Source organism: Myripristis murdjan, chromosome 22, assembly GCF_902150065.1.
Source record: "Myripristis murdjan chromosome 22, fMyrMur1.1, whole genome shotgun sequence".
Taxonomy (NCBI): Eukaryota; Metazoa; Chordata; class Actinopteri; order Holocentriformes; family Holocentridae; genus Myripristis; species Myripristis murdjan.
The window spans coordinates 24,230,307-24,256,730 of NC_044001.1; the positions used below are offsets into that span (position 1 = coordinate 24,230,307).

The following is a 26,424-nucleotide window of genomic DNA, read 5'->3' on the forward strand; positions in this document are numbered from 1 at the left end:
GCTAATCACTTAAAGTCTACAGTGCCTTAAAACATCACCTACATAGCTTCTGTCATTCAGTCTAATTTTACTATTGCTTTTAACCCCTTGGGAATGGAAATCAATTGCCTTGTCAGCATTGCAGTTGTAGCAAATGTCAAAGTCAAGGTAAGGTTTTATTATTGTCAAAGTTAGAGTATAATCAAGCTCTTCGTTTGCCTCTCCTTGAATTGATAATAAGAAATTAGGCTGCAAGAAAGTGAGAGAAAAGTCCCTGAAACTTGCATCCTTTTGCCTCAAAATTCTCAAATAATGATAAATGTTTTCCATGCAAAACCTACTTCTTAGAAACACAAAGAGATTATTGCAGGAACATACCGGGTGATGATGGTTTGTGTAGGCGGTGCAGATGCTCCTCCTTGCCGACTTGCACCTCAGTTTATTCTCCTCCGTCTGGAGCTGCGGTGCTCCGGTGTGTGTCTCTCCGTGGAGGCTTGTTGCGGCACGCAATTTACACCAAGGCAGTGTGGGTCACATTTGGCGCACAGCTGGCACCTAATCTCCTGCAAACACGCTGTGCTTTTATGTTATTTCTTAGCGGTGGTAAAGGTTTTTTTTTTTTTTTTTTTTTTTTTCATCAAATGTTTGGGTGGGTCATTCAAGAAAGCACCAGATACATCACTGTAAATATTTCATGATTGCCGGGAGGACGCTTTCCAGGCTAAGTGCTCACATTATTCTTTTAGGGTCTCCTTGCTTTTTATGTCATGTATTTGCTTCTGCATGTGGGCTTTTTCCACCGGTTCTTGTTCACATGAAACTTTTTGATTCCAGTGTTGACATGGCAGAAAAGCGTACAGAGGTGATGAAGACAAATATAATACAAGCACATAAATGAAATCATCAGTTAAAACAAGAGATAATAAGTGAAGGACAATACAGCACTTAAAAAAAAAAAAAAAAATGGAAAAAAAAATGAAAAAGAGGGCAAAAATGTGCGGTGATATTGTATCTTAGTGCCAGGAAAATTGTATTGGTGGGATATGGTTGGATTCACATCACAATTTGTAGCTAATTTGGATTTCGGAGTTAGTTATGTGCCCTGTTTAAAAATATAAGGACCTATTAAAATAACATGTAATAAAAATGTGTAAAGTATATCATAGTGAAAGTATCATGAAAATGTTGATATATGCAGAATATAGCACTCAGTATGAGACAATTTATGAATGAAAATTGCGGTATTTTATTTGTAAGGGATCATGCCCAGTGTTAAGTATGAATGTTATTTGATGGATTATGCCACTGATTAACTGTAGATGGCAGAAAAAGACTGCATTAAAAGCAGAGGGGTATCGACACAGGCAGCATGGCAGCAGCACCCATAGCCTACCATAGGTTTTCTATCAGATGATGGTATTCTCTGCAACCATTAGTTTATCCTTAGTTATTTATCTTCACATAATTTTTTTGGATGGGCTGCTCTTTTAAAATGGGTTGCAAAAACACTTGAAAAACAAAAAAGGCTGAAAACTCATTGCCAAGCAGGTGGCCGCAGAAGTGGCTGATTTTGCACAAATGTATTTAATCTACATCCCAAACCCATAACAGATGCAGTGCTTATTTTCAATCTGCCTATGGGCAATTAAACGCTATGCAGCAGAAGATATAACCCATGTAAAATGTTAATTTATCTGGTTCCACAGCTCCTTGCAGCTGACCAGGACAAGAGGTTATGTTACAATGATGTTCTCAACAAAACACAGTTGATGGTGTTGACATTCATTGCTAATTTCCAAATGGTCAGGCTGGTGATAATGGTTTGAGAGGCAAAAGTATAAGAAGTACCGTATCTGTCCTCTTGCATAACAACATTTCCCACACCAAGAAAAGTGGATTCAGCATGTCATTAAATATTACCAAAATGAAATTCTTTCCACACAAAATGCAGTTTATGTGACAGTTTATTAATTTGTATTCCATATAAAAATACATTCTATGTATAGTTATCAGACTTCAAAAACAAGTTTCAAACAGAAAATTCATGAACTCGCAGAAAAAGATCGCCATCTAACACCATTTAAGGAAAAAGAATTAAAATATGTTGTCCAAGAAAGAATTAGAGCCACATTATAAAAAACAATGGATAAAGTTAAAGCACTTTGAACAAATGTTTCTGCTTACCAAACACAGACATAATATAAGTTTGCGCAGCTGGTCTGCTAGCAGTTGTGCAGCTGCTTATTCAAGACTGAAAACATGTTAGATTAAATAACTTATAGGATTAACTGGCAAACAAGTACAGCTATTTTCAGTTCGAGTAAAAAAAATGTATGAAGCTCTGCTCTTAAAAATTGAAAACTGGAACATGAGATGTAGTTTTCCCTCTGAGAAACAGGAAGCCTGTGCAGTTTTTCAGTGAGTCTGATGATGAGTGTTTGTCCCGCCTCAGGACAGCGAGGTATGACACAGCGGGCAGAAGTTGTATCTGCCAATCTCCTGCTCTTGAGCGCAGTGTTTACACACACTGCACATCCAGAACTGGTACTCAGAGATCGGCAGACCCGTCACGATGCATGTGGGTAACTTCCCCTCCGTCCTGAATGGAGAGGGATGACAGTGACTATGCTGAAGACACATATAGGAACAGTATGATGTGATGTCAGGCCATTCAATAACTACCACAGCTTAAAAGAATTGGCCAAACTCTGCACTTAAATGATGAGAATATGTAGACATTAAAATCATCCACATCTGTCCAGATGATCATTTGATCTGGTGCTCCATGCTTCACCTTTAGCATTCCATTTTGCCTCTTTGTAAGCTGCTAAGACTTACCTTTTCGTACAAAAAAAGTTGTTCTTTCATCATATAGGTTGTACATAAAAACATTTTTAATAATGAAACAGTTTATTACTGAAAATACTTAAGTGGAGCAATCAAGTATTTATCACATGATGATTTTTAGCTGCAAACAGAGGCTCTAAAGCTCACTCTGTTGATCAGTCGGTCCACAAAAAATTCCCCATCCTGTGATGGCCACAGTTTTTGTCCTCAGAGGCTGATATTAGGCATGGGGGTCAAGTATGCGTCTGTTTTTCATCAGTGGTTTAACTCGCCCTCACTGACTCGGCCAAATGTCATTTAATACTAGTTACAACTTAGCTCAGAGATGCTGTGAGTTGTCTTTTTCCCACATTTGTCTAGTGGCTGCTCTCACTCAAAATAATGTATGCTAAATGTTCTGTCCTGCTATGCTGGTGTTCTAATAAAACCACTGCTCATAGTTGATTTCAACAGGAGCCCTTCACAGAATGCACTTTATAGGCCTAGAGCCCATCCCACAGTGATGAAAGGCAGACAAGATTCTTTTTTAGGATTTCTCTGTTTTTGCCATTCACACAAATGATGCCTTATTCTCTCAAGTGGTCAACAATTTTCTTCCTCACCAATGCCCACTCTTACTGTTGGGCCATGGTTTAATAATGCCTATATAACTCACTAATGATATCTTAAAATCTTATAGAAACAATATGATCATGTGATGTATGGCAGCCATACAGGGAACCAGTTGGATGTCAAGTTATTGCTTGTGCCCTCACCCCTCTGGTGAGCTGTCCAGCTCCACTGGACGGTTGTCCTTGGGGTTGTGTTTGGTGAAGATCTCCAGGGCCAGGTCCTCATACATCTGCCTCTGCTCAGCATCCAGACTCTCCAGGGACTCTAACTTGATGAATGCCCGTGAGCATGTGCCGAAAGCCCGGCTGGCTGAGGAGCAAATGGCCAGGAGGGAATAGATCTCCACCGCTGGGATGATGTCCTCGTAATCACGCAGGTGAAGGGCTTTTAAAAAGGAGCAAACAGTCACAGTTGCACTTTAACGCTGTTCCAGGGCTAAACTGAACTAACTGGAACTATTTGTAGTCTAGTGCTCTCCAGATAGAGTCAGTGTTCTCCAGATAGTAAAACAGTAAAAAAACAAACTAGTCAGTTGGCATTCTGCAGAAGACATGCAAATGCTCTGCAATTCTAAGTCTATTTAGTTCATACACATAATAAAAAACGTCCAATGGTCACTGCATTTTGTGCCATTTGGAATATGATTAAGACTTGCAGCGGCAAAATGAAAAGTTAAATCCCTCGATTTTCAAATTTGAATTTTTGATTGAAACACCCAAAACCACAGAACTGATAATTGGCTGTGTAAAGCAAATGTTTCCCTGGGGACTATTTTCTGGCAGAGTGACTGTTTCACTCCACCAACTTTCAAATCATAAAAACACAACAGTGCTGCTGCTTTTAGTAAAACTAATGTGGACAACTTTACTGAAGAGATGGAATACTAGTGTGAGAAAAGTTTGAAGTCTCTGAAAGTTCATTTTCATATTGTAGTGGAATGAATGGAAAGCAATGGCTGCATAAAAGGGAGGGAAAATGATATCAGCATTCTAAAATACAACTGCTTGCTATGGGAAAAGATTGGCAGAAACATGAAGTATATACATTTTGTAGATACGAGGGAAACCATGCAAACTCACTGGTAAGGTCCTTTAAGTGATGCTAAAACTAAAGTTTGAGTCAATGATAAAATGTTGCAGCAAAATACCTGTGCGCATGGCGTTCTCCATGTAGCCTTCATACAGCTGCCTCTGAGCCAGCAGGAAGAAGTGATACGCTTCAGCTCCACGCCAGGCGTTATCCACAACACGGTTGTCTGTTGAGGCAGCATCTTCCTCAAGGAGCCCAGCGAGTGCAAATGTTGCCTAAATAAAGGAGATGTAGGATTACAAAATGACTTTCAGTACAACATATTCCAGTATGGGTTTCTATTAGGCCTGGGAGTCAATCCCAAAAAGAAGTGATTCTTCGATTCCAGGCACTGGGAATTGTGAGCTGACTCAGAAGCTTTGGAGTTGATTCCACACAGTAAAGTGATTCCACAAATGTACATTAGTTTTAGTTTGGAATTAGAAAGAATTATGCTCTTTCAGTACCATACAGTTATTTAAGACGATTAAGTTTACTTATTTAGTTGTGTACATTTTTTATGTTTTACGTTTAGAATCCAGCCCGCTGCAGCTGAACCACCAGAACGCCCATAGGGTAGCCATCTTAATGATTTTTGCCAGACATCAGCTGGGGAAATGCCTAGAAACTGGTATGTCACTCAGCTATATTTAGCTAAGGAAATTACCTTTGGCCTCTCATTGCAATTTATAGTGAATTTAACTGACATTACTGTAATTCAACACAAGACATTTGCCAAGATTATGTCTAGCCTTTTTTGTTTTTCAGAGTGACTGGCTGAGACTGGACAGGGCCTGGAAAAGCTTGCTGCTTTTTGAATCCTGTGGCGTCTGCTGCTCTCTAGTGATTTGGCACTAGAAGCACTGAGAGTGGTCATTTTTGATTACATTTATTTACACTTCATTACCGAGAAATAACCTTAAAATCACCTTAAAAACCACCTTAAAATATATATTTGGAAAATGGATAAAATGCCTTTTGTTGCTGAACTGTGTTATTCTATTGTTTCTTAACGGTGATCCCCAGCCAAACGTTCAGTTCTTCATCAAAACAGCAGATGGCACAGTGATCAGTTGTATGCTCACACATAATCAAGGTTATTTTACAGAATTGTAGGCATGCTATTATAATGATAAAGCAAATATTATCATTAATGATAATATTTATTATACTGGGTCAGTGGAGAGAATTTAGAGATAATAATAAGTCTAGCATGCCTTGCTGTATGTTGACTGTGTTGTGGGATGTAGTTGGACATTGGTGATTATTTTATCTACTTTTTAAAGATTTTTTAACTGTCTTGTGTATATCTGTATATAGTTATGCATTCTTTATGTTTTAAAAAGTGTTAGAAAATTGTAATAATAATTATTATGATTGGACTAAGGGAGCTGTACAGTTCATGTTTGAGCCAGTTTGAAAACTAAAAAGTTGTAATAATTTAAATGCTGTGGGCAAAGAAACAGGTATACTGTGCTAAAAAAAAAACAGACATAGCCTGAATATAATGCTATGATACATAAAAGTATTTGTTTTGCTTGTAAAATACTGGAGAATCTTTATGTTGACACTTACACATTTCCAGGGGAGGGGTCTGGCAAACCCAGCCCTGGCCGTTCTAGTTTTTATTTTAAATGTTAAAGAATATGTTTCTATGACTCTGTTGCATATGATTATGTAATATGGTCTACATCAACACTGCAATCCATGCCAATGTATTTTCTGATTGCCAGCAAGTCTGTCACCTGGAGAAAGTATTCACTTTTCTCAGATGGTGCACATCTGTTTTCGGGTATTGAAGCGTGGGCATGTGTGGGCCATCCGTGGCACTGCCTACCTCTGATTTCTTCCCTTTGGCTTTGCTCTGCTGTGATGTTTTCACCTGCTCGTGGTAGTTTTCAATGAGGAGGGCAGCCAGCACATAAAGCTTTTTCACCCTCAGTGGTCTGGTCCTTTTCTTAGCCTCCTCGTCTGCTATCTGGAAAAAATAGCCAGCGTTTGTTGGGGAGGAAGGGTCATACATATTGGTATATGGGAACATGCTAAATATTGTCCATGTACTGTCAACATGAAAAAAACATAAGCTTGCCTTGAACATGAGCTTAGCTGCGTCAAGAAAATGGTGGGCTTTCCGATACAGTTCAACGGCCTCCAGAGTCTTGTTCTTATCAAGCAGATGTGTGGCATATTTAGCAAGAAGAGATTTGATTTCTTTCATGTTGTGGTTCTTGGCAAGTTCCACTGCTTTGTTCCACTGTAAGAGAAACAAAACATTGAAAAAAATTTAAAAACACAAACTAGAATTTGCAACACTTTAAATCACATTTCAATACAGCATTTGCCAAAAAAGTCACATTAAACATTAAAGTCAGTGAAATCTATTGTAATTATGTCTTTTATGGCTGGGTGATAAGGACAAAATCCAAAATACTATGATATCCAAAATGCCAGATAGCATCTTATATCATGACATCAATATAATAACCAAGTACTGCCCAGGCCTGTTGTTTTTAATCTGGAAAAAGAAGATGACGGAGAAGAAGAAGAAGTAGTCACATCTGTCTGCTTGCACTCAAAACTGTTCTACATTTTACCCACAGATGCACATCAGACAGAGCACAACTGCTGGATAGCACGAGAACATATTTTTTCAAGCAGACTCAAGAAAAGAGTGTGGGTGTGAGTGCTTTCAAGTGGCAATGGGGAAAATTACATGAAAACCCTCACAATTAAGTGGCAGCCACATAACCCATCCCATTCATTTTGTTGTCAAAGAACCAGAGCATTAACCCAGCAAAGGGAGGAAGTCAGGGCCGCTAATGACTTCGCTTCTTAGATTAACACTGGCTCGATTACAGTGTTACTGAGCCAGCTGTGGCAAGGCAGTGGCATTTTTTTGCCAACTGCAGCAGGTGGCATGGTAGACTGAGAATCTTAAGTTTTGAAGAACCACAGAAATTTTCTGTCTCATGGATCTTTATCTCTGTGAGACCAAATTGGTTCAAGAAAAATTAAGCCACCTTCCTATCTCATCTTGAAGGTCGCCTGAATTCACCTTAAAAAAGTAGAGCGTGACAGTTCCAGTCACAACTCAGGGCTACATATTGCTCAGGATGAGGGCAGGAGTAGGAGGATGGCAAGCGCCAAGGTGATTCTTATGGTACAATGGTGTCAAACCTTGTGTTTACTCCAGAGAATACTGAGGGAAAGGTCAATGTAATTGGATTAAAAAAAAAAAAAAAAAAAAAAAAAAAACAGAGTTCAGAGAGTTCCTGCTGTCTCTCACCTGGTTCAGATGGACGCAGGCGTCAACAGCAGCTTTGGGCTGGTTGCATTTCAGGTAGGCGTTCACAGCCTGCTCACACATACCCACAGTGACAAACATCTGTCCAATGTCCTACCACATGCAGACAAAAAAATAACAGCCAAATATCAGTTACCTCATATTTTACATAAAGATACATATTTATAATCTCAAAACACTGTCATAAAGCAGAGTGCCAGAGTGCAATCTGTTGGCTAGATTCAAATCTGAACATTTGGCTCACCGGCAGAAGTTTATGATTCTCTGGTAGCGTGCTAGTCAGCCTCTCAAGGCTGTCGTAGTCCTCTAACATGTAGTAGCATTCTGCCAACCTCTCATGATTGCGACCTTGAAGGTAGTACTGGACTGCATTGATCCTTGAAAAAAGGAAGGATTCATATTTAATTACATCAAAGGACGTAGACAGGAGAAGTGTTTCAATGGAAGACGAGTCAACAGGGACCTTGGCGTCCCACATGACTGGTGCACGTCGCCCCTGGGTGTTAACTGGTTTTTGTTTTTATTCCCTAAGCAACTAAAGAGCACTTTTGGAAATACTGAGCAAAAAATATAAGCTTACCTATTTTTTTTTTTTTTTTTAAAACTAAGTATGGATAATTAGTGTTTTGCAATATTACTCTTCAAAGTTAATTAATGTACTGTTTTTCCTCTACCAAGAATAAACACTGCTTATATTAAGTTGATCTCCAGAGAAAGACAAGAAAAACAAAAGCCCATTACCACTTCTGTCTGTCAGCAAAGTAGTCTCCAATTGCATTGTAAGCTTGTTCCAGCAGTGCATCATCACAGTCCCCAGATCCAGTCTTGAGCAGCTGGAGCACCCGGAACCAGTCCCCCAGCTTGATCCTGAGGCTTATAGCAAGGTCCCTGCATAGAGAGAGGGCAACTGTCCATTACCATTGGGTCAAAATAACTAGTATGTTTTCATCATTTGGGATAAATTTCACTGAGGTGGTAGCAGTTTTCAAACTCTTGGGGCTTCTCTGACACAGTGAAATGTGCCTTTATGCTTTGTGTACCTGCGATCCATGTCCAGGTACATCCTTTCAGCTTCCTCAAATCTGCTGAAGTAAGCCGCCACTTCTGCCTGTTTCATGGCCTCGCTCTGCAGGTTGCCCAGGCGCTTGACAAACTCAATGCCCTGGTAGTCTTTGCAGCGAACAAAGGCCTGCTCAGCCGTCTTAAGATCCAGTTTCTGGAGGGCTGCCTCAGCCAGGAGACGCCTGATAGGTTGGTAATGGAGAGAAGGTGAGGTTAGCTGCTATAACCAGTTTCAATCGGTAAATGCAAGCAGTAGGGATGGACCAATATATCCCATCCCCATGTATGAATATAAATCGCGAGTATAAATCGTTACTGGTTCAAAATGTTTGTTTTTTACTGACAATATTTGACTTGTGAAATGTGCCATTTTTGTAACCTTTTTTCTAGTGTTGTTAAAGAGTAACTAAATCATCACCTGTTGTACTGACATCAGCTGCCATCAAAAACCAGGCTGCACAACTTAATGCAATTTCAAATTAACAACAGATGAAAACTAGTATGGGCTTTTATTTATAAAGCAACCATTTTTAGAGAAGCTTTTAGAGAAACTTGATATCAGTATTGACATCAGTATCATTATGAGTGGGAAGGTAGCAGATATCAGTATCACCCTAAAAAAAAAAAAAAATCCATCCCTAGTAAGTGTTTCTCAGTTAATTGTGGAACCACCCTAATATGTATATTCCTTTCATGATATGACATGCCATCGCCATGAAAGGAATATAATTTTTTAATATTATTCTTAAACTGGAATCTGTGGCTATTGTTACAGCTGTCACGCAAAATTGGACCCCTGCAAAAGGTGATTCATCAACCTACCATGCAGGCAATGTTATCTTAAATGAAAAGTTTAGCGACAACAAAAGTGCCAACTGTACTCCTTCACAATGCTGGCCATGACTAATGACTAATACTTGTGGCTAACTAGTGATCTTCATCAAGGGATACTCTATAAGCAACACATTGGTGTCACACTTCCATCAAACCATTTCCTTCAAAGATTTTCTTTAATCTCTCACAGACAGGCATTAAGTCCAAGTGCAGGAGGGGGCTGGTTTTTGAGGTTACCACATTTCGAGAGATGCTGCGAGAACTGACACGGCAGCAAGAGAGTAGCTTCCAGCAACATCAATCAGGCTGCTGTTACACAGATCTGCAATGCCCTGCCATGTCAGTGTGACGATCCTCCCACACCATTAGAGATATACACTCAGAACAGCTATTTAGTGGTTCTAACCTTAACTAATGACGTTGATGAAAGTCACCTTCTCTAGAAATACAAAGGTCCTGAATCTGAATCCCTAGGTGGTCGAGTCTTACTTGCCCACAATGTGGCAATTCATGTTTGTGAGAGGTTTTCAGCTGCTTCTCAAGGTCATTCAGAGTTGAAGACTGGCTTTTCTGCTAAGACCCTGTGAACTGCAGCTTCCAGCTCTATTTTTTTCTTCTCAAACCAAACCCCCACAAAATAAAAAATAAAAATAAAAAAACATCAAGCATTCCATTTCACATTGATTGGGATTATGTGCTATGATTTTACAGTAAGTTCTCTAAATAACTAAGTACAAGGCTGAAAAGACGGCCTCTCAGGCGCTTACCAGAGTCTTGGATGGGGGTTGTCTTCAATGAACTGCGAGGCGTCTTCGATCCCCACTTTCTCGATGAGGGCACGACTGTCTCTCAGGGAGCGGATCTCAAACTTTATCAGGTTGTCCTTGTTAGGCCTCTCAGGATCCTATAAGAAGACATCTACAGGCTGAGTAACTCCATAATGTAGATGCAACATATAGAAGTCAATAAAAACACCCATATGTTGTATGAAAATGGAATACGAATGCAAATCTATGCACTAATTATTTGAATGAATATCCCCATTAGTACAATGTAAGTTTGAAATGTCAAGGTGATTGTGGCTGAACAACAGGCACCTGGAATGCCTCTTGTTTTATCATAACCTTTACCTTCATTATTTCATCAAGCAGAACAGATTTGATTTCCAGGTCCTCAAAATTGCAAATATATCCTGATGTTTGGATAGGTTCCTGTTTGTAGAGGACACAGATGTAATAAATTAATGGACTGATGTACGGAAGCTGAGATTGATGCAGAATTATTTTATTTGTGCCAATCAAAAAGGCAATCACACCAGGACTGACAACTCACCTCTGGGTCTAGGTTCCTGAAGACGTACATCCTGGTTTTCTCCATCATGGCGAACAGATCGGGGTTGTCATTCGCCCACTTCATGTCCCAAACGTCCTTGCGTTCAAACTTAGATGGATCCCCGGCAGACGCCTGGCTCCCAGAGCTATCGGCTGAGGAGGTGCGAACTTCCAGGTCCAACAAGCTCAGCACACCCGCGATGTCAATTATCGCCAGACGGCTAAAGAAAATGATGGCTATATGTGAGAGCATTGCAAATGTGACATTTATAGATAGCAAAAGTCTATTATATTTTTTGACTAGCTGCAACTTACAAAAGCCTATGCATAATCCCCAATCAACATGTCTCCATTTTTAATACAATGTCATACATTGAGGCGTCTATTTTTAAGTTGTATAAATCTACATGGCAGTGATTTTTTTCATTCAGGCCTAATGACATTAAAAACTCTAAAAACTTGAAAAGGTGTATTGAGTTTGGATACCCAGTCATTTTTTTTATGTCATAACATCGTTCAAGTAACCAGTCATTGCTTGCCTGGAGTTGCAGTTCAAGGAGAGATAGTAGGCTCTGTTGTTCAAAGTGTATTTCTGGATGAGGACCACATTAGGCAGGCTGTATCTGTGGATAGTGCCAGATTCACGGCCCTGCAATCGCGCACGCACACACACACACACACACATATATGAATAAACACAGAGACAAACACACACAGAGATAGCATATAGAAACAGAAATAGTTGAGTATTTCTTTTCACTGCATGAAGCACAATATATAAAAAAAGATTTACATACCACTATCAGTGTCTTATCTGTTGCTGTGATACAACAGATGGGATCTCGTGTTGCCTAAAACACAACAGAGGCAAATAACCATAAAATGATCACCAAACAACAACACCTAACTCTAACAGCTTGTTAAGAATTATCGCAGTGTCTTGTGTTTATTGCTTTGAATTTATTGCTTTGTCAACTAATAATAAACTTATACTCGCAAGCTTTTACGTTTCAACATTACTGCATGCAGAAAAAGGTGTTTGATTTTGAATAACATGAAAAATGTGAGAGTTCACACACGTGGACAACTAAAATTAAAACTGGCTTATGTGCAAGCAAACATGCAATGCCAAAAAAGTACTGAACTTTTAGTAATTTCATGAAAACACTTCCTAATGTACTAAAAGTGCTTTGAAGCCCTGCCCTTGCTATAAGTGCTTCAACATGGATGCTGAAATAGCTCTGAAAGGCAGCACTGCAGAAATAAAACATTTCCAAAAGGGTAAACTTCATGTGCAGCTAAAAATGTCCCTCACTGTGAAGGCTTTTGCAAAATCCAGACCACCCTCGTTGGCTCCTGATGGAGTGCTGTCAATGTGATAGACCCTAGATAGGGGGGAACAAATGAGAGAGAGAGAGAGAGAGAGAGAGAGAGAGAGAGAGAGAGAGAGAGGGAGAGACAGAGAGAGTCAGACACAGAGACAGAGAGAGAGGGACACAGAGTTCAGCTTTCCATCAAGGTGATTTTTAGCACCAGTGTCGGCATAGCCCTGGCAGAACATTTGGTCACACCCAGACTGGGCTGTCTGGGACATCAGTAGTAGTTTATTCAGAGGGATGAATGGACCTTTTTCACAGCACTGTCAGTACAAACACCTTAGGTTAGGTGGAAACACTGATTTTGCCCAGTGACTCAAGGAACTAGGCCTTGGTTATCTTGCCTTCCTGTAAATTTCCATGATCTGTTTGATATGTGCTGTAACTTCTGACACCAGCATTCCATTTCTTCCCCATTCTCTGACTTGATTTTTTTGCTATGACACCAGAGGCACAGAGTTTAGATGCAACTGAAATCTTGGCTGTACTGAAAATGTTGCTTTGCCAACTCTGCAAAATCTCACCTCTCTCTTCCCTCCTTCCTAGTTCTTGTGACTTGGTTGATTTCCAGCGCAGTTAATTTCTTTGCCACGCGGTACTGCCACGTGTAGAAAGCCTCCTTAGACGCAGCAATCACATGCGTCTTCGTCATGGTGACAAAAAGCGGATCTGACAAGGTGGACAAGTAGATGAGGGACTTAGTTCATTATGTAAAGTCATTAGAAAGCAGTTACGTTTGTACCCACTTACCATTCATATTATTTTAGTGGATCATGTGTGTCCACTGGCCTCTGCTCTCATTTTTCTGTTAAAGGGGCTCTGTGACCAATAGAGAGTTTTACTCTATTTATTACTGGCTGACTATCCACATTAGACTCCGCCCTCTCCTCCAAGTAAATCAGCTGGTTTATACTACCAGCTGATACTGGCTCATCACAGTTATAATCACAATTATACTGTTCAGTGTATTCTGTACTGGTGGACAAACAGTGTAACAGTAACAGTGGACAAACTCTTTACCCTAGTGGATACTAAAGGGGTCCAACAGATACTAAAGGGGTCATGGGAGTTAGTCCATTCAATCTACAAGTGTTAGGTGGACTGGGAGAAGGATTATAACTGTGTCCCCTGAGGGGGTAACAGGAACACTGCTACAAGTCATCCATTCCCAGTACAACACAAGCGAGAACTGTATCTGCATTCCCAATGGGTGTTGGAGTCCCTCAAAAAGTGTGCTTCGTCATCAACAGACAATATAGGGAAGGAAATTGCTAATGGTTATATATGTGGGATGGTTCTGGTTGACAAGTGTTAAACGCAGTCATTCACAGGTGACTTTCTGGTAAACTCGAAGCTGTGGCAGTAATTTTTCCTTTATCAAATGGTGTGGGACCTTCTTGATAGGAAGGGATCGGTTAATGGAGGTAAATGGTTTTCTATCTGAAGCAAAACATGTAGTCTGTGGTGTGCAACACTTGGTCTATTGTTATTTTCACAGTATATTATTGATATGAAAAATGCATGCTCATGTGATTTATTTCTTAATGCTAATGACTGGATGGCAGCGATATGGTCAGTATAGTTCTGGGCGAGGTCAATGCTTTATCTAAGTTCCTGGCCAGGTCATCAAAATTTCGTGATAAAGAGTCAATGTTAATTTTAGTAAACTCTGCCATCCTGTCATTTCGACTACACTTGTGCATCCTGGTTTGAATGTTAAGCAGCTTTAAAAATTACTAATTACCCAGAATAAATAAATTAATTAGGGTTTTAATGAAACTAAGCCCATGTGCACATATTGGCAGGAACTATTTCCCAGAGCTTAACTGGATTCCTGACAAATTCAGGGTTGCAGAGAAAAGGATCTCCTTGGTTTATCGGTCCTTACATGGGTCTGCACTAATTTATTTAAGCAATTTCTGCCATGTTAGGGATTCCCATGAGCTCAGAACCAGAGCCTAAAGAGAGACTAAAAAGGGCCTGATGCTATGATTACAAGAACAATCGAACCCTAACCTTGCTTCAGACTGCTGATTTGATAGGTCACACAATCTATAGAGGTATAATGTATGATACATGCTTGAAATTTCTATGACATAGACATGAGCATTTGTAAATATTTTATCATTTAAATTTTACAAATTTAGAATTTTATGTATGTTTCTACAATACCTTCACAGAGACACTTTCTTTGAATGGCTTGTCAAAGAAGGTGATATTGGGGCCACAAGAGGAGAAACCCCCACAGAGGCATACAGTTCATTTCACTCTCTCCTGTTTACTCAGCAAGCTCTGATATGTGGAACACATTCAAACTCCTGAGCATTTTGAATCTGAGGACTTTGAACTGTCTCTGCCTGTGGTCCTCAGCAAACATTTTGCCAGTCGGTCTGTCATGTCATGGGGGAAAGGAATGCAGAATGTCTGTGAGATATGAAGATGCCCACGCTGGTCTCTTTACTGTAGGATGCCGTGAGCTTATGAAAGCCATTACTGTGGGAGGGAGGAACCCCAGACTGCAACTACCCTGTCAGACTTAACTATAGACAGTCTGTGATCTGTCATGCTGGTTTGAAGAAACAGTCTGGCAAATTAGCAAAAGCACTGCTGTGCCAAAGGATTGTTACCAGGTTCACCTCAGCATGTCCAGAGTCAAGGTTACAAGCAATAATGCCACAAACACATCAATTTTCAGTGGGAAGTATAATTTGACATCATTTCAATAGTTGGATTGACAGAAAATTCCCTTTAAAAATGTCATATTGATATCATGTCATAGCTTACAGTCCATATTTCTAAAGCTAGAATTTTTTTCTCTGCTTATGCAGCAAGCATGCTAAATGCATAGCAGTGCAATGCATAGCAAAGCCTTGCATATGAATGCATGTAGCAGGAGTGCAAATTCCCCATGGGTATACACAGAGCAGCAGCACCACACTGCATTAACACTTTAAGAGCCACTATAGGCTCAACTGAATAGATTCTAGCAGGTGAAGGCTGGGGAGGGGGAGGTAACGTTTTACCAAGCAGCAGACTGGGTGTAGCACTTAATAATCAGTGTACAGGGAGGTCATTTAAATAGACCACCTTGTTGTAAGAGTAGATTGTGATCAGTGTGCATTGTGATCATTTGTTAATTGTTATGCCTGTCTGTTGTAATTATTTGTTGTATTATCCTGAGTTCTCTCTATTTATCTTATTCATATTGATGTCAAGTTCTGGACAGGGATTATTTCAGTTTAATGTAAGCTAATCAACAATTCTAATCTAGATCAAAGATAACTGATTTATGGTTTAATAAGGAGAGGTGAGTGGAAAATACAGTTTTAGTTCTAATAAAATGTCAAGACAATCGTTTTATTTTTTCCGATTTCCTGTACAAACTTACCAATGTCAATGTACTTGGAATCCAGCGGAGTTCCGATGGAGTTACACAGAACCAGCACATACTGAAAAACAAATATTTAGGAAAATTTACCCCACATGTCAGTAAATGATTCTATGTCAGCATAAATTGTCCTCATTTCAGGTGTATGGTTTTAATATGTACTTTACCATGGCATGACTTCCAGACTTTATCTCAGCATCCTCCTTTGTGGCAATAAATTAGAAAAACAGGAGGCAAGACATACAGAGACACATTTGGATGGCCTTGTAATCAATGTGTCTATTCTATTAGAGCTCATGCTACATGTTCCCCATGATAGTTTCTGAGGCGGATGATCTCTTAAAGACATCACATGAGGATGTGTGACTCACACAAGAAATATCAAGCATACAGTATCAGGTCAGGATGAGGTTAGGAGGTATGTGTACCTGAGGGTGGTTCTCGTCTGCCTTGGTGGCCAAGATGCAGAAATCTCCTGAGGTGGTGATGGACATCAAGCTCTTGACATATTTGACAAACTTCTCATCGCTCTTGGTGTCCCAGAAAACCACACAGTACTCCTGCCGCTCTGGCTTTGTGAAGGCATATACCACTGTGCTACAGCAGTAGCCCCACTGTCAAGAGAATTTGAAGAGCTGGTGAGAGATTAACCATTTGTATGGGATCTTTTTATAAAAAGGAAAATGTGTGCCCAGAGATAGTTGAGCTGCCAAGTTCCCAGCCTCTGAACCCAAATGCTGTCCAAATTAGATTAAATTGCACCAGAGCTTCATCTGCTGTGTCTCTTGTACTCTGTCTCTGCCTGTTTTTTTCCACTGTTTAAGTATAATTTTATAATATCAAAAAAATAAAAGGAAGCTTAAAAATACAGAGTTAGAGTTATGGCTTTATGAATTATTGATGCTTTATGACTTTATAAGACATATTAAGTGATTATAATAAGAGAGAACTTGGGCAAAACTCTCCAGGTGGTGGTATTTACCTTGTAATCTGGTCTTATGTTGGCAAAGTAGATGTAGGAGTCCACTGCCAGGCAAATGCGCAGTCCTCCTCCCTCCCAGGCAACTCCTGTCATCTGCTTTCCAGGTACTTTTAGAGTTCTCAGTTGCTGTCCAAAAACAGGAGGGCAAACACTAAGTAAGACTTTTACTGACCCATGATGCAAAACGATCATTATATGTCTGTACAAGAATGACAGAGTTGTTGATCAACACCAATAACTCCACAATTACTTTGCAGCATGCAGAGATTTCTGGCATTCAAAACTAACTTTCTGGTCTGCACTCAATTTTGGAAGAAAAAAATTCTCAACCACTTTGGGATTTTAGAACACTTCCAATCCCTCCATCTGCTTGCTCCAGCAGGTTGTACTGCAGGCAAACACCTAGTTGGCCTATGCCTAAAAACAGCTCTGGATGAAGCATCCAAATCAACAGAACCTATTCCCAGTTTAGCATGTGTGGTGGGCACTGCACTGTTGGAGGCCTAGAAACCAAAGAATAACAATCATACTGCACTCCATAGTCCATTCCATGTAAATTCTTGCTCCCACAGATTGAATCGGCTGACAGTCTGCATGATCTCTATGTCTAATTTCTATCTCTAAAATCTATAAATGGAACAAAGTGTTCTCCCTCACCTCTCCAAAAGGTGTGTAGAATTGCACTACATTGATTTCTTTCTCCATATTGGCGCTTTTCAGGGAACCTGCCACTGCCAGCATGCTGCCACACTGGTTCCACTGGATACTGACCACGTTCATCAGAGTATCGATGTACACTGGGTCTGAAGAAAGGCAGAAGCACAACTTGGAAATGTTAGTAAATGTTTTAATTCAAAATGTGACCTGAAGAGCATAGTGCAGTCTTTGGCACAGGTGTTCTTCGCTTACTTTCATCATTCTCAAAACGCATGATCTGGCATCTTCCGTTGTCGAAACAGATGGCGAGGCATGGACAGTCTGGCTCGACGTAGCCCTCTGTTCCTGCGTACCAGTGAATACCTGCTATACTGATGGCTCCAGTCACATTACTGAGACAGCTGATGGTCATTTTCATCTGCAACATAACACAAAACATAAACTCTCAACACTTGAAACATGGTTCCCACTCCTAACATTCAGTCACTGAAACATAATTCAGAAATTCTTGAAGTTAGTTTCCCATCATGAAGAATGTACTAAGCTGTTTTTTTTTTTTTTTTGTGATAAGGCACAGTACGTCTTAAGTGTACATTGGGCACCTGTGTAGCTTGAAATTATGTTTCCACACTCACTATGAAATTTCCTTGATTGTTATAGATGTGTACTTCCCCATTGGCCATGCCAAAGAGGAGGATCTTGCTGTCTGGCGACCATGCCACATGGGCAAGCTGAATGCCCTTCAGCTCCTTTCCCCAAATCCGGTTACCTACAAAAACAAGATCCTTATTCCACTGTAACCAGTTGTTCATGCAAAAACATAATCAAACATGCAGTTTGCCCAATAATGTGATCTGAGAAATTCTTCACAGGATAACTTAAGTCATTTAAGCTGATTTAAATCTGCATGGAAAAATTCTGTAACTGAGCTGAACTTGCTCAGCTGAACTTTGATTATCCTTTGATTATCCTATATTAAGCTTTTGTACCACTTAACACAATGAGTGAGACTCTCTTAAGAAGTGATGAAGAAATCAAGGCAACAACACTTGGCCTACCATCTACAGATCCAACAATGACTGCCCCGTCCTCATACACAATGCAAATCTTCTGGCCATCAGCGTTCCAGCTCATGCTCCGCACCACCGATTTGTTCCTGTTGTTAATCATCTCCTCATACCATGAGCCTTAGAGAGAGATCATTGTCAAATCAAAACAAAGTAAAAGCTACACTGATTATAAGACAATTCATGCTTTTAATATTATCATTATAATGACCTTTGTAGAGCATCCATACTATGATGAGTCCATTCTGATCGCTGGTTGTCAGCTTTTGGTATTGTTCATTCCATGTAACAACTTGCACTGCACCTGTGTGAATAGTAATCAATGAAATTTCAGATTATGCTCAAATACATAAACATTCAGAAAGGAGAGAAGAAGGCAGGCAGTGCAATGCTAAGGACTTTTCAAACTATTTAAATTATGCACATTTGCACAAATACAGTCTATTCTGATCATCTGATCAGTGTTGATTTATTGCATGTATGTACACCTTTATAAAATGTATGGCTGGGGCAAGTTCCTTACATTATACCAGCCACCTCTTTCTTTCCTTTATGCAGGAACTGCCCATTATTAGAGGCCAGTATCATTTTCCACTGACTTTACTCAAACCTGGCCTAAAGGTCTGAGACCACTACCTACAATTGTTTGTTTTCATAATTTATCAAAAGATAAACTATCCCAGCACATCTCAGCAAGAAAGACTAAGTAGACATACCATCTAAACGACAGTATATCAAGCTAACACCTTTATGAGACAGACAGGCAACTGCACCCCTGCTGCAACATACTAAGCCAACTAAACAAAGAAAACCCTACTCTACCCTACTAGCACAGTCAAAAGATGACTGGCAACCTGAAGCCTGAATGGCAGAGTAGCAGTTTCTAAACTCCTACTTCTGTGACAAAACAAGTCAAATGCTTAGCAGGGGCTAAATAATTGCAAAATTTCACTCCTGACAACTGGAACCATTGCAAGTCTTCTTTAAAGTTTGAACTTTATGCTACATGCTTTGCAATCAGAGAGCTTGGGCTCTATTTTCGCAGACCAGGCGAGGCGGAGGCGGAGGCGGAGGGTGTGGCCAAGTGGATTTCGCAATTTTGGCACGCCGTGCGCCTTGGCGCAACTACTGCGCCGTTCCTCCTACCGGCGCAAGGGAGGAGAGAAGGCGTGGAGTGGGTTTGACACAGCCGATTCACTTTAAACCAATCAAATGAGCCCCTGTCCTCGCCTTTAAAATGCGCTGCGTGAAGGCGTAATGAACGTTTACACAATTGACGTGGAAGAAGAGAGCAGCAGCATCACACACTCAGGACAGTGAGGCCAGTCTTGGCTGCTGGAATGTTGCTGGAGCTACCTGCCATCCATCTATCCATCTATCCATCCATCCATACATCTATCCTTACATTTGTCTTCCTCATTCCCATCTTTCCATTACCTACCTGCCTCGCGTCTCTCTTTTTCCAGCTCTGTCATCGTCTGTTAAAGTTATTGATTTTTATGAGCAAATATAAATTTAACTGTGAAGCCCCCATTTTTAATGAATGTTTTTACCTCAAAGGACAATCCTCACCATATTCATATAAATACATGTTTGTTTTGCAACTTTCGGCTCCATCACTTACTGATGCAACAACACACTAGTGCTTAAAACAAAATCCGGTTCATGAAAGCTTTTACATTTGCTGTTTTAAACGCCCAGTGTCTGGCAAGGAACCGATGCATTTTACATTTTCGATATGTGTGGAATCAGGGTTTCCCCTAGAAGAAAACTGGCACCGGACAACGTGACCGGCAGGTTTTCAATTTACCGGACAAATGTTTGAAATTCTGGTCAAATATTATCTGAATTTACTGAGCTTAAAATTATATGCAGGCTACATAAGAATGATATCAAGGCATGTCAATTTATAGCATAATCCTTTTATTGAAAAGTCGGTTATATCAAATAAAATGAGTGCAGTCAATTGACTCACGTGCGTAACGTCTAAAATAAATAAATAAATATTGCACAAGCCTGTGCTCTTTTAACATGAACATTGCATACAATTGCAAACAATTGCAACAACAATTTGCAAACAAAAAAACTGTCTCATACCATTTTAATAACGCGGCATGCTGCCAACTTGAAATCAAATACCGTATTTCACCAATTAATCGCCCGGGCGTTTAATATGCAAAATCGACTTGGACCCCGGGCGTTTAAAAGAACCAGGCGGCTATTCGCTGCAGGCCTTTATTTATTTTTGCACCAGGTCATTATCGTGATGACAGCTGCTGTCCAACATATTTTCAGTCGGTCGATTTAATATTACGGTACACCCTTTTGTTCTAACGTTAGCTAGCGCTCTTATTTTGACAGAAAACGGAAGTGCCGCACTGTTATTGTGCGGCTAACTGTTTACTTCTGCAAAAATAAGGTGAGTAGCCTTATTTTGGGTTACCTACATATAATGCAAATAATCGCCCCGGCGGTTATTCGGGTGGGCGTTTAATACGCAAAATGCGTGCAGACCCCAGGCGTTTATAAGAACCCGGCGGCTATTTGCGGCCGGGCGATTAATTGGTGAAATACGGTAGATGCAATAAAAACTTAATTCAGCAGCTGAATTAAAATCAAAAGTCTCAAGTGTCTCTCCACAACTTGCAATGCGCATCAGTCTTGCGACCTTGTTCTCCTCCAGGCGACTTCGCTGCGCTGTTTTGATCCGGTTCTGCAGAGAAAAACCTCTCTCTCTCTCTCTCTCTCTGGTACACTGGAGACAGGGATCACGCAGGCTATTTTTTTAATAAATAAATAAATAAAATTACGTGGAAATTGCCCGTTTTAATCAAATTCAAATTGTGCTTAGAGGGAATATTTTATTTTCGCGGGACATTTAAAAATTACCGGACTTTGGCAGATTTTAGTCCGGTGATTACCGGAGATTACCGGATAATGGAAACCCAGTGTGGAATATTTATATATATGGAGGAAGAACTGTGTAGTTAACACGAGCAGCGCCAGACACCATGACTGGAAAAAAGACATCACCATACTGGACACATTGTTTGACTGACAGGTGATCAGGTTGGGTTTTCATTACGTATGCCAAACGGTGCCAATCTCCTTTGATCTGACATCAGATGTGACAGGACAGTTGATATGGAGATAAATTTATGTGCTGATTGAGATTATAGCATTGAATAGTGTTTTTTGTGGGTATTTATTGCATTGTTAATGTGCCTGACAATCTGTGAGGTTTTGGTGACGTGTGCGCACTGCCCGCCTGTCAGCCAAAATTCCACTGCGCCGGCCCCGCTGCGCCTTGTGCCGAAAGTACACGTTGTTTCAGATGGCGAACTTTTGGCGCACCTCGGCAAAGCCTTTTGGCACGAAAATGTCACTGCGTCGAGCTGAATCTGTCGACACCTCCCCCTGCTGCGCCGCCACTCCCATCTCAGCGCACCTCGGTCTGCGAAAATACGAAACTGTGCGTCCCTCGGGTTGCGCTGGTCGAAAATAGCTCTGCGCGGGGTTCACCTCACTGCGCCACCCTGCACTGCGCCGGGAAAATAGAGCCCCTTATGTGAGGACACTGCCACTTGCAAGGTTATACAGAGCAAAACCTACAGTCAAATATGGTGTTGGAAATATTCAGGTGTGGGGATAATTTACTTCTTCCAGAGATGGTGAGTTGCACAGATCAACTAAATATTGACCAAAGAGAGCACTTTGGTCTCTGTCCTGCAGAAGCATGTCATCCCCTCTGGTTTAAAGTCACTTGGTTGTGCTGAAGATTATTAATTTTCGGCAGGATATGACCTTAAACATGCATCGAAATTATGCCTAGCCTTTAATTCCAAAGAAAACCGAGTGGTGCTGACTTGTATGGCTTTTCCCCCACAGTCACCAGACCTCAAACCTAGTTGACATCTTTGGGGAAAAAGGGACATACAAAACCTACTGTAACATTACACGATGCTGTGCAATGATCTAAAGGGATGCTAGAATAGTGCAAGCTGTAATTAACGCAGTGGACATTTTTGCTGTTGATTAATAAAACACTAATAACATTTTTGTCTGTTATTAATAAAATATTATGTAATCTTTTTTGAGAAATATCATTTGACCAGCTATTTGTATCAGTTTTCGATAAATGATGAAACAGGAGTCCTTGGTAGTGGACTCAGACGTTTGGGCCCCACTCTATATCATACCCTTGAGCACGATTATAATGAGACATAGTTTGATAATTGTTTGACATACCACTGTGTCCATCTAGAGTCTGGTTCATTGACAGATTACTGGGTGCAGCAAGTCCTTTAAGTTTGGTGTCATCTGTTGAGAAAACACACACAATAAAAAAGATCAAATTCCCAACAGCAGTGATTTTCATGCAACATAAAGTCCGACTCTCATCTACAACACCAGAATACAGAGAGAAATAATATGCTAGGTAAGTGCATGACAGCAATGAGTTTTGAATCATCTATTTTGTTACCCATCATGTTTTTCCTCTATTGCCTTTCCTTTAAAGCACTTTAAGTTGCATGTCATGTATGAACAATGCTCTACAAATGCTGTAATAGTAGTAGTAGTAGTGAGGAATGTGAATGTTAATAATAATAACTTTCCTGTCCAACAGAGGGAATGGACAAGGTGGTACCATTTCTAAATACAGTGGCTCACCAGAGCATGCAGCCAAAAAGCTTATTAAAGTTTTAACACACACACACGCGCGCGCGTGCACACACACACACACAAACACACACACACACAGTAACATCTATGATTCAGATTTCAAGGTTTCACAAACCTTGAAAGCTGAATCACATGGGTATTACATAATAGCTCAGTCTGAAGGGACATTACACTTGCAAACAACCTTAAAGTTTGTGCAATATCATTTAGTGTACAGGCTGCACCTGCACTGTGTGTGACAAGGTAATTCGTTTAAAAGTGAATGTATTAAAGCTCCAAACAGACACACAGCTCAGACTGACAACAGAATACTATGGTGTTCAACAGTTATAAAAATTACTGTTACTTCTACTTCAAGCCTACTTCAACTACTATTAACAACAACAACAACAAAAAACACTATTTTATGTCATCCCCCCTCTCCATGTCTCAGTAGCAGAGAAAGTGCAGGGGCGAGGGGGTTGATTAGTGGAATATGTTTGTCTGGTCTGCCTGACTCACTGATCCTTTATCTCACTGAGGTTTGTGCCAGTTAGAATCTACACCCCCACCGCGCTGAAATATCAGCAGCCTCACTGTGCTGTGTATTGATAAATCCATGGTACTGTCCGTGGTGCTGAAGTAGCAAGTAGATTCATAATTGCACCTTTTTCTCCCAGTCCCGCCCTTCTGCCAGTTTCATCTTGGATCTATAATATTCTCTAAAGTACAAATTATACATACTCAGTTTCATATTATATTGCAGCCTATATACTCTATAGAGTAGTGCCACATTCATGATCAAAGTGAGTCAGGCATTCACTGACTTCAACTGGCAATATTAGGCTATAATGTTCAATAAATTTAGATGGTAAAAAATCCCAAGGGATCATGTAACTTAAAGAAACACCTGCCTGAATAAACTCAGTCTGCTGCATAAAATTTAGAGGAGTATTTACTCATTAATTTGAAACACATAAAAAGACAGCCTTGTGTTAATGTGAGTAGCACACACATTTGCACCCCTTGTGCCCATGCTGAAAATGCATACCGCTGCCCCAATGAAATCCTATATCCCTCTTATTGCTATGTAAATATTGATGTTTTTTGGAATGGTTCCCCCTAGTTCACATTGCTTACACACAACTCTGATATGTTGTGACTATTGATATTTTTGTATTTTATAATCTTATATGTACAGCCATCAAGGACAAGGACACCTCAACAGGGCAGTCTTTCGAACTAGGCTTTAATGCAGCTCTTCTCATTAAAATTGGTATGTACTCACTATGCCACCCTGGCGCCCATAAGGACAAAAATCTACCTTACAGCAGTGTTTGTACTCAAGCTGATGGAGCTGATATTGTATCCATATTGTGATATAACCCTAGATATTGTCTGGGATGCATGACATAAGTGTTGTCTTTTCCTGGTATTAAATGTTGAATTACAGTAAAGAGATGCAGTTTTCTAATCTTACTTGGCTCTTGTGGCTGTGGCTCTACCTACCTGGTCACCATATACATTGCTAATAAATGTTTATAAAAAAAAAAAAAAAAAAAAACTCTCGTGTGTATTCTGTCAGTGTGTCAAAATATGCTTCATGACCATTGGAGCAGCTTCAGAAAGTGTTGCTGGTGGGCCACATGTGACATCTTGGCCATCTGCATTCTGGTTTGTACCTAAAGACTGTTGAGTGTTTTCATGATTAGTGCCAGTTTCCATTCCTATACAAAATGAATCTTACTGATGACTTCACAACCTGGAAACCAGGCGTGTGTGTTTAATGATCGCAGACTCCACACCTGTGTGACTCACCTGTTTGCGTCTCCAGCTTCAGCACTCTCAGGTGACCGTCGTCCCCTCCACATGCAATAAAGCCTTGATCTTTGTTCCAGGACACACATTTCAGATGAATATTGTTGGGGATGGCGATCTATGAAAATAAGTAAAACTGCGTGTGACTGAGGTTACCTGGCCACGCTACCCAATGTTTTCATGTGCTGACAGGCGTAGCGGTACGTAATATAACGTAGGCTTGGCTGAATGCGCACAGATGGATATGTGAGACTCACCTTCTTGCTGAGGTAGATGAACATCGTGACGGATGCACAGACCTCCTACCCAACGTTAACTGTCAGCGCAGTAATGTTAGCTTTAGTTAAGATGCTACATCTATTAAATAGCTAAAGTTAGGCCTCAAACACCGTTTGATAAGCTAACTGATTAGCTAACAACGCTAGGCGGCTATTTTAGCAAGCAGCAAAGACCAGATGCCGATGCAGCCAAATTCGGTGACCAGGTGGGGTGTAAATGTTTGAAACCGATGGTTAACACATCATTTGGCTATGAATTTAAGCAAACCTTATGTTCGCTGTGTTGGTAGACTTCCATACTCAGAGGTTGTAGCTTCCCTGCGTCTCCCTTGGTAACCGTAAACCGGAAAAGCGACCTTCCTCTTCGGTGGTTGTCATCCAGTTTACTGGTGAATTAGCGTCACCTGTTGCTCCGGAGTGTGGATGAGACTTGCACTCTAATGCTGCGTTCCACCGGGGAATTGTACCTGTGAATCACGACTTCAAAGTCACGAGTCACGATTTCAAACCGTTCCAGGCATAACCGACAAACATTCTTGTTACAACCGGCAATGGCGGAACGTGCTGTGAGCATGCATATGGTATTGTTATGTTATTTAATTTCATACACTTAACAGGTAATGATATATGTAATATTTACAACATAAAGTTAAAAAAGTACTTTTTATCTCTACCCAATACAATATTTCTCACCGTTGGCTACTTGAAGAACAACCGTCTCCTGTTTGTGTACAAAACATAAACTGCGTGACGTCGAACGAGGAAGTTGGAGTACGGCCTAGTCCTACTATAACATCCTTATCCATGTTTTCCACCCAATCCCTGCCTATCCATCATATCGTATTAAAAAAATAAATAAATAAAAAAACTCTTCCCACTACCAACCGTACTAACTTTGACCCTCTTTGAATTAGAATTTGTCTCCCTTTCTCCTCTCTGACCCACCTACATTTGATTTGATCTTTTTTTTTTCCAGATTACATTTAACCTCTGCTTTACTGATCTTTTTTTCCATCTCATCCACCCTCTCATTCTCTTTCACCCCTTCATGTGCTGATCCCACAGTAATTTCACCTGACCTCCCTGGTTGCCATTCTTATGACTGACCTGTGTAAACTGTGGGCTGAATATCCCTTCCAAATCAGTTGGATCTTTTTCT

At 40.4% G+C, this 26,424-nt stretch overlaps 1 protein-coding gene across 3 annotated transcripts; it reads right to left on the reverse strand.

Moving 5' to 3' along the window:
- Positions 1-1,688: 1,688 nt before the first annotated feature.
- On the reverse strand, positions 1,689-25,620 carry wdr35 (WD repeat domain 35). 3 transcript variants are annotated; one of them, XM_030044067.1, is made up of 29 exons: positions 25,534-25,618; positions 25,245-25,303; positions 24,988-25,105; positions 22,756-22,827; positions 18,719-18,811; positions 18,499-18,627; positions 18,076-18,209; positions 17,693-17,858; positions 17,441-17,586; positions 16,784-16,909; positions 16,230-16,415; positions 15,969-16,004; positions 15,802-15,862; positions 12,938-13,082; positions 12,353-12,422; positions 11,835-11,888; positions 11,577-11,686; positions 11,039-11,258; positions 10,837-10,917; positions 10,474-10,610; positions 8,851-9,054; positions 8,552-8,698; positions 8,055-8,187; positions 7,793-7,903; positions 6,596-6,760; positions 6,344-6,484; positions 4,586-4,742; positions 3,582-3,822; positions 2,428-2,578 (listed from the first exon to the last, which is right to left on the reverse strand). In XM_030044067.1, the coding sequence occupies exons 2-29, from the start codon at positions 25,266-25,268 to the stop codon at positions 2,428-2,430; spliced, it is 3,558 nt and encodes a 1,185-aa protein (XP_029899927.1). In that variant the 5' UTR covers positions 25,269-25,303; positions 25,534-25,618. The 3 variants fall into 3 exon arrangements, with proteins under 3 accessions (XP_029899928.1, XP_029899927.1, XP_029899926.1); XM_030044066.1 differs by having other exon boundaries at positions 25,245-25,620; XM_030044068.1 differs by lacking the exon at positions 15,969-16,004 and having other exon boundaries at positions 1,689-2,578; positions 25,245-25,620.
- Between the last annotated feature and the right edge of the window lie 804 nt (positions 25,621-26,424).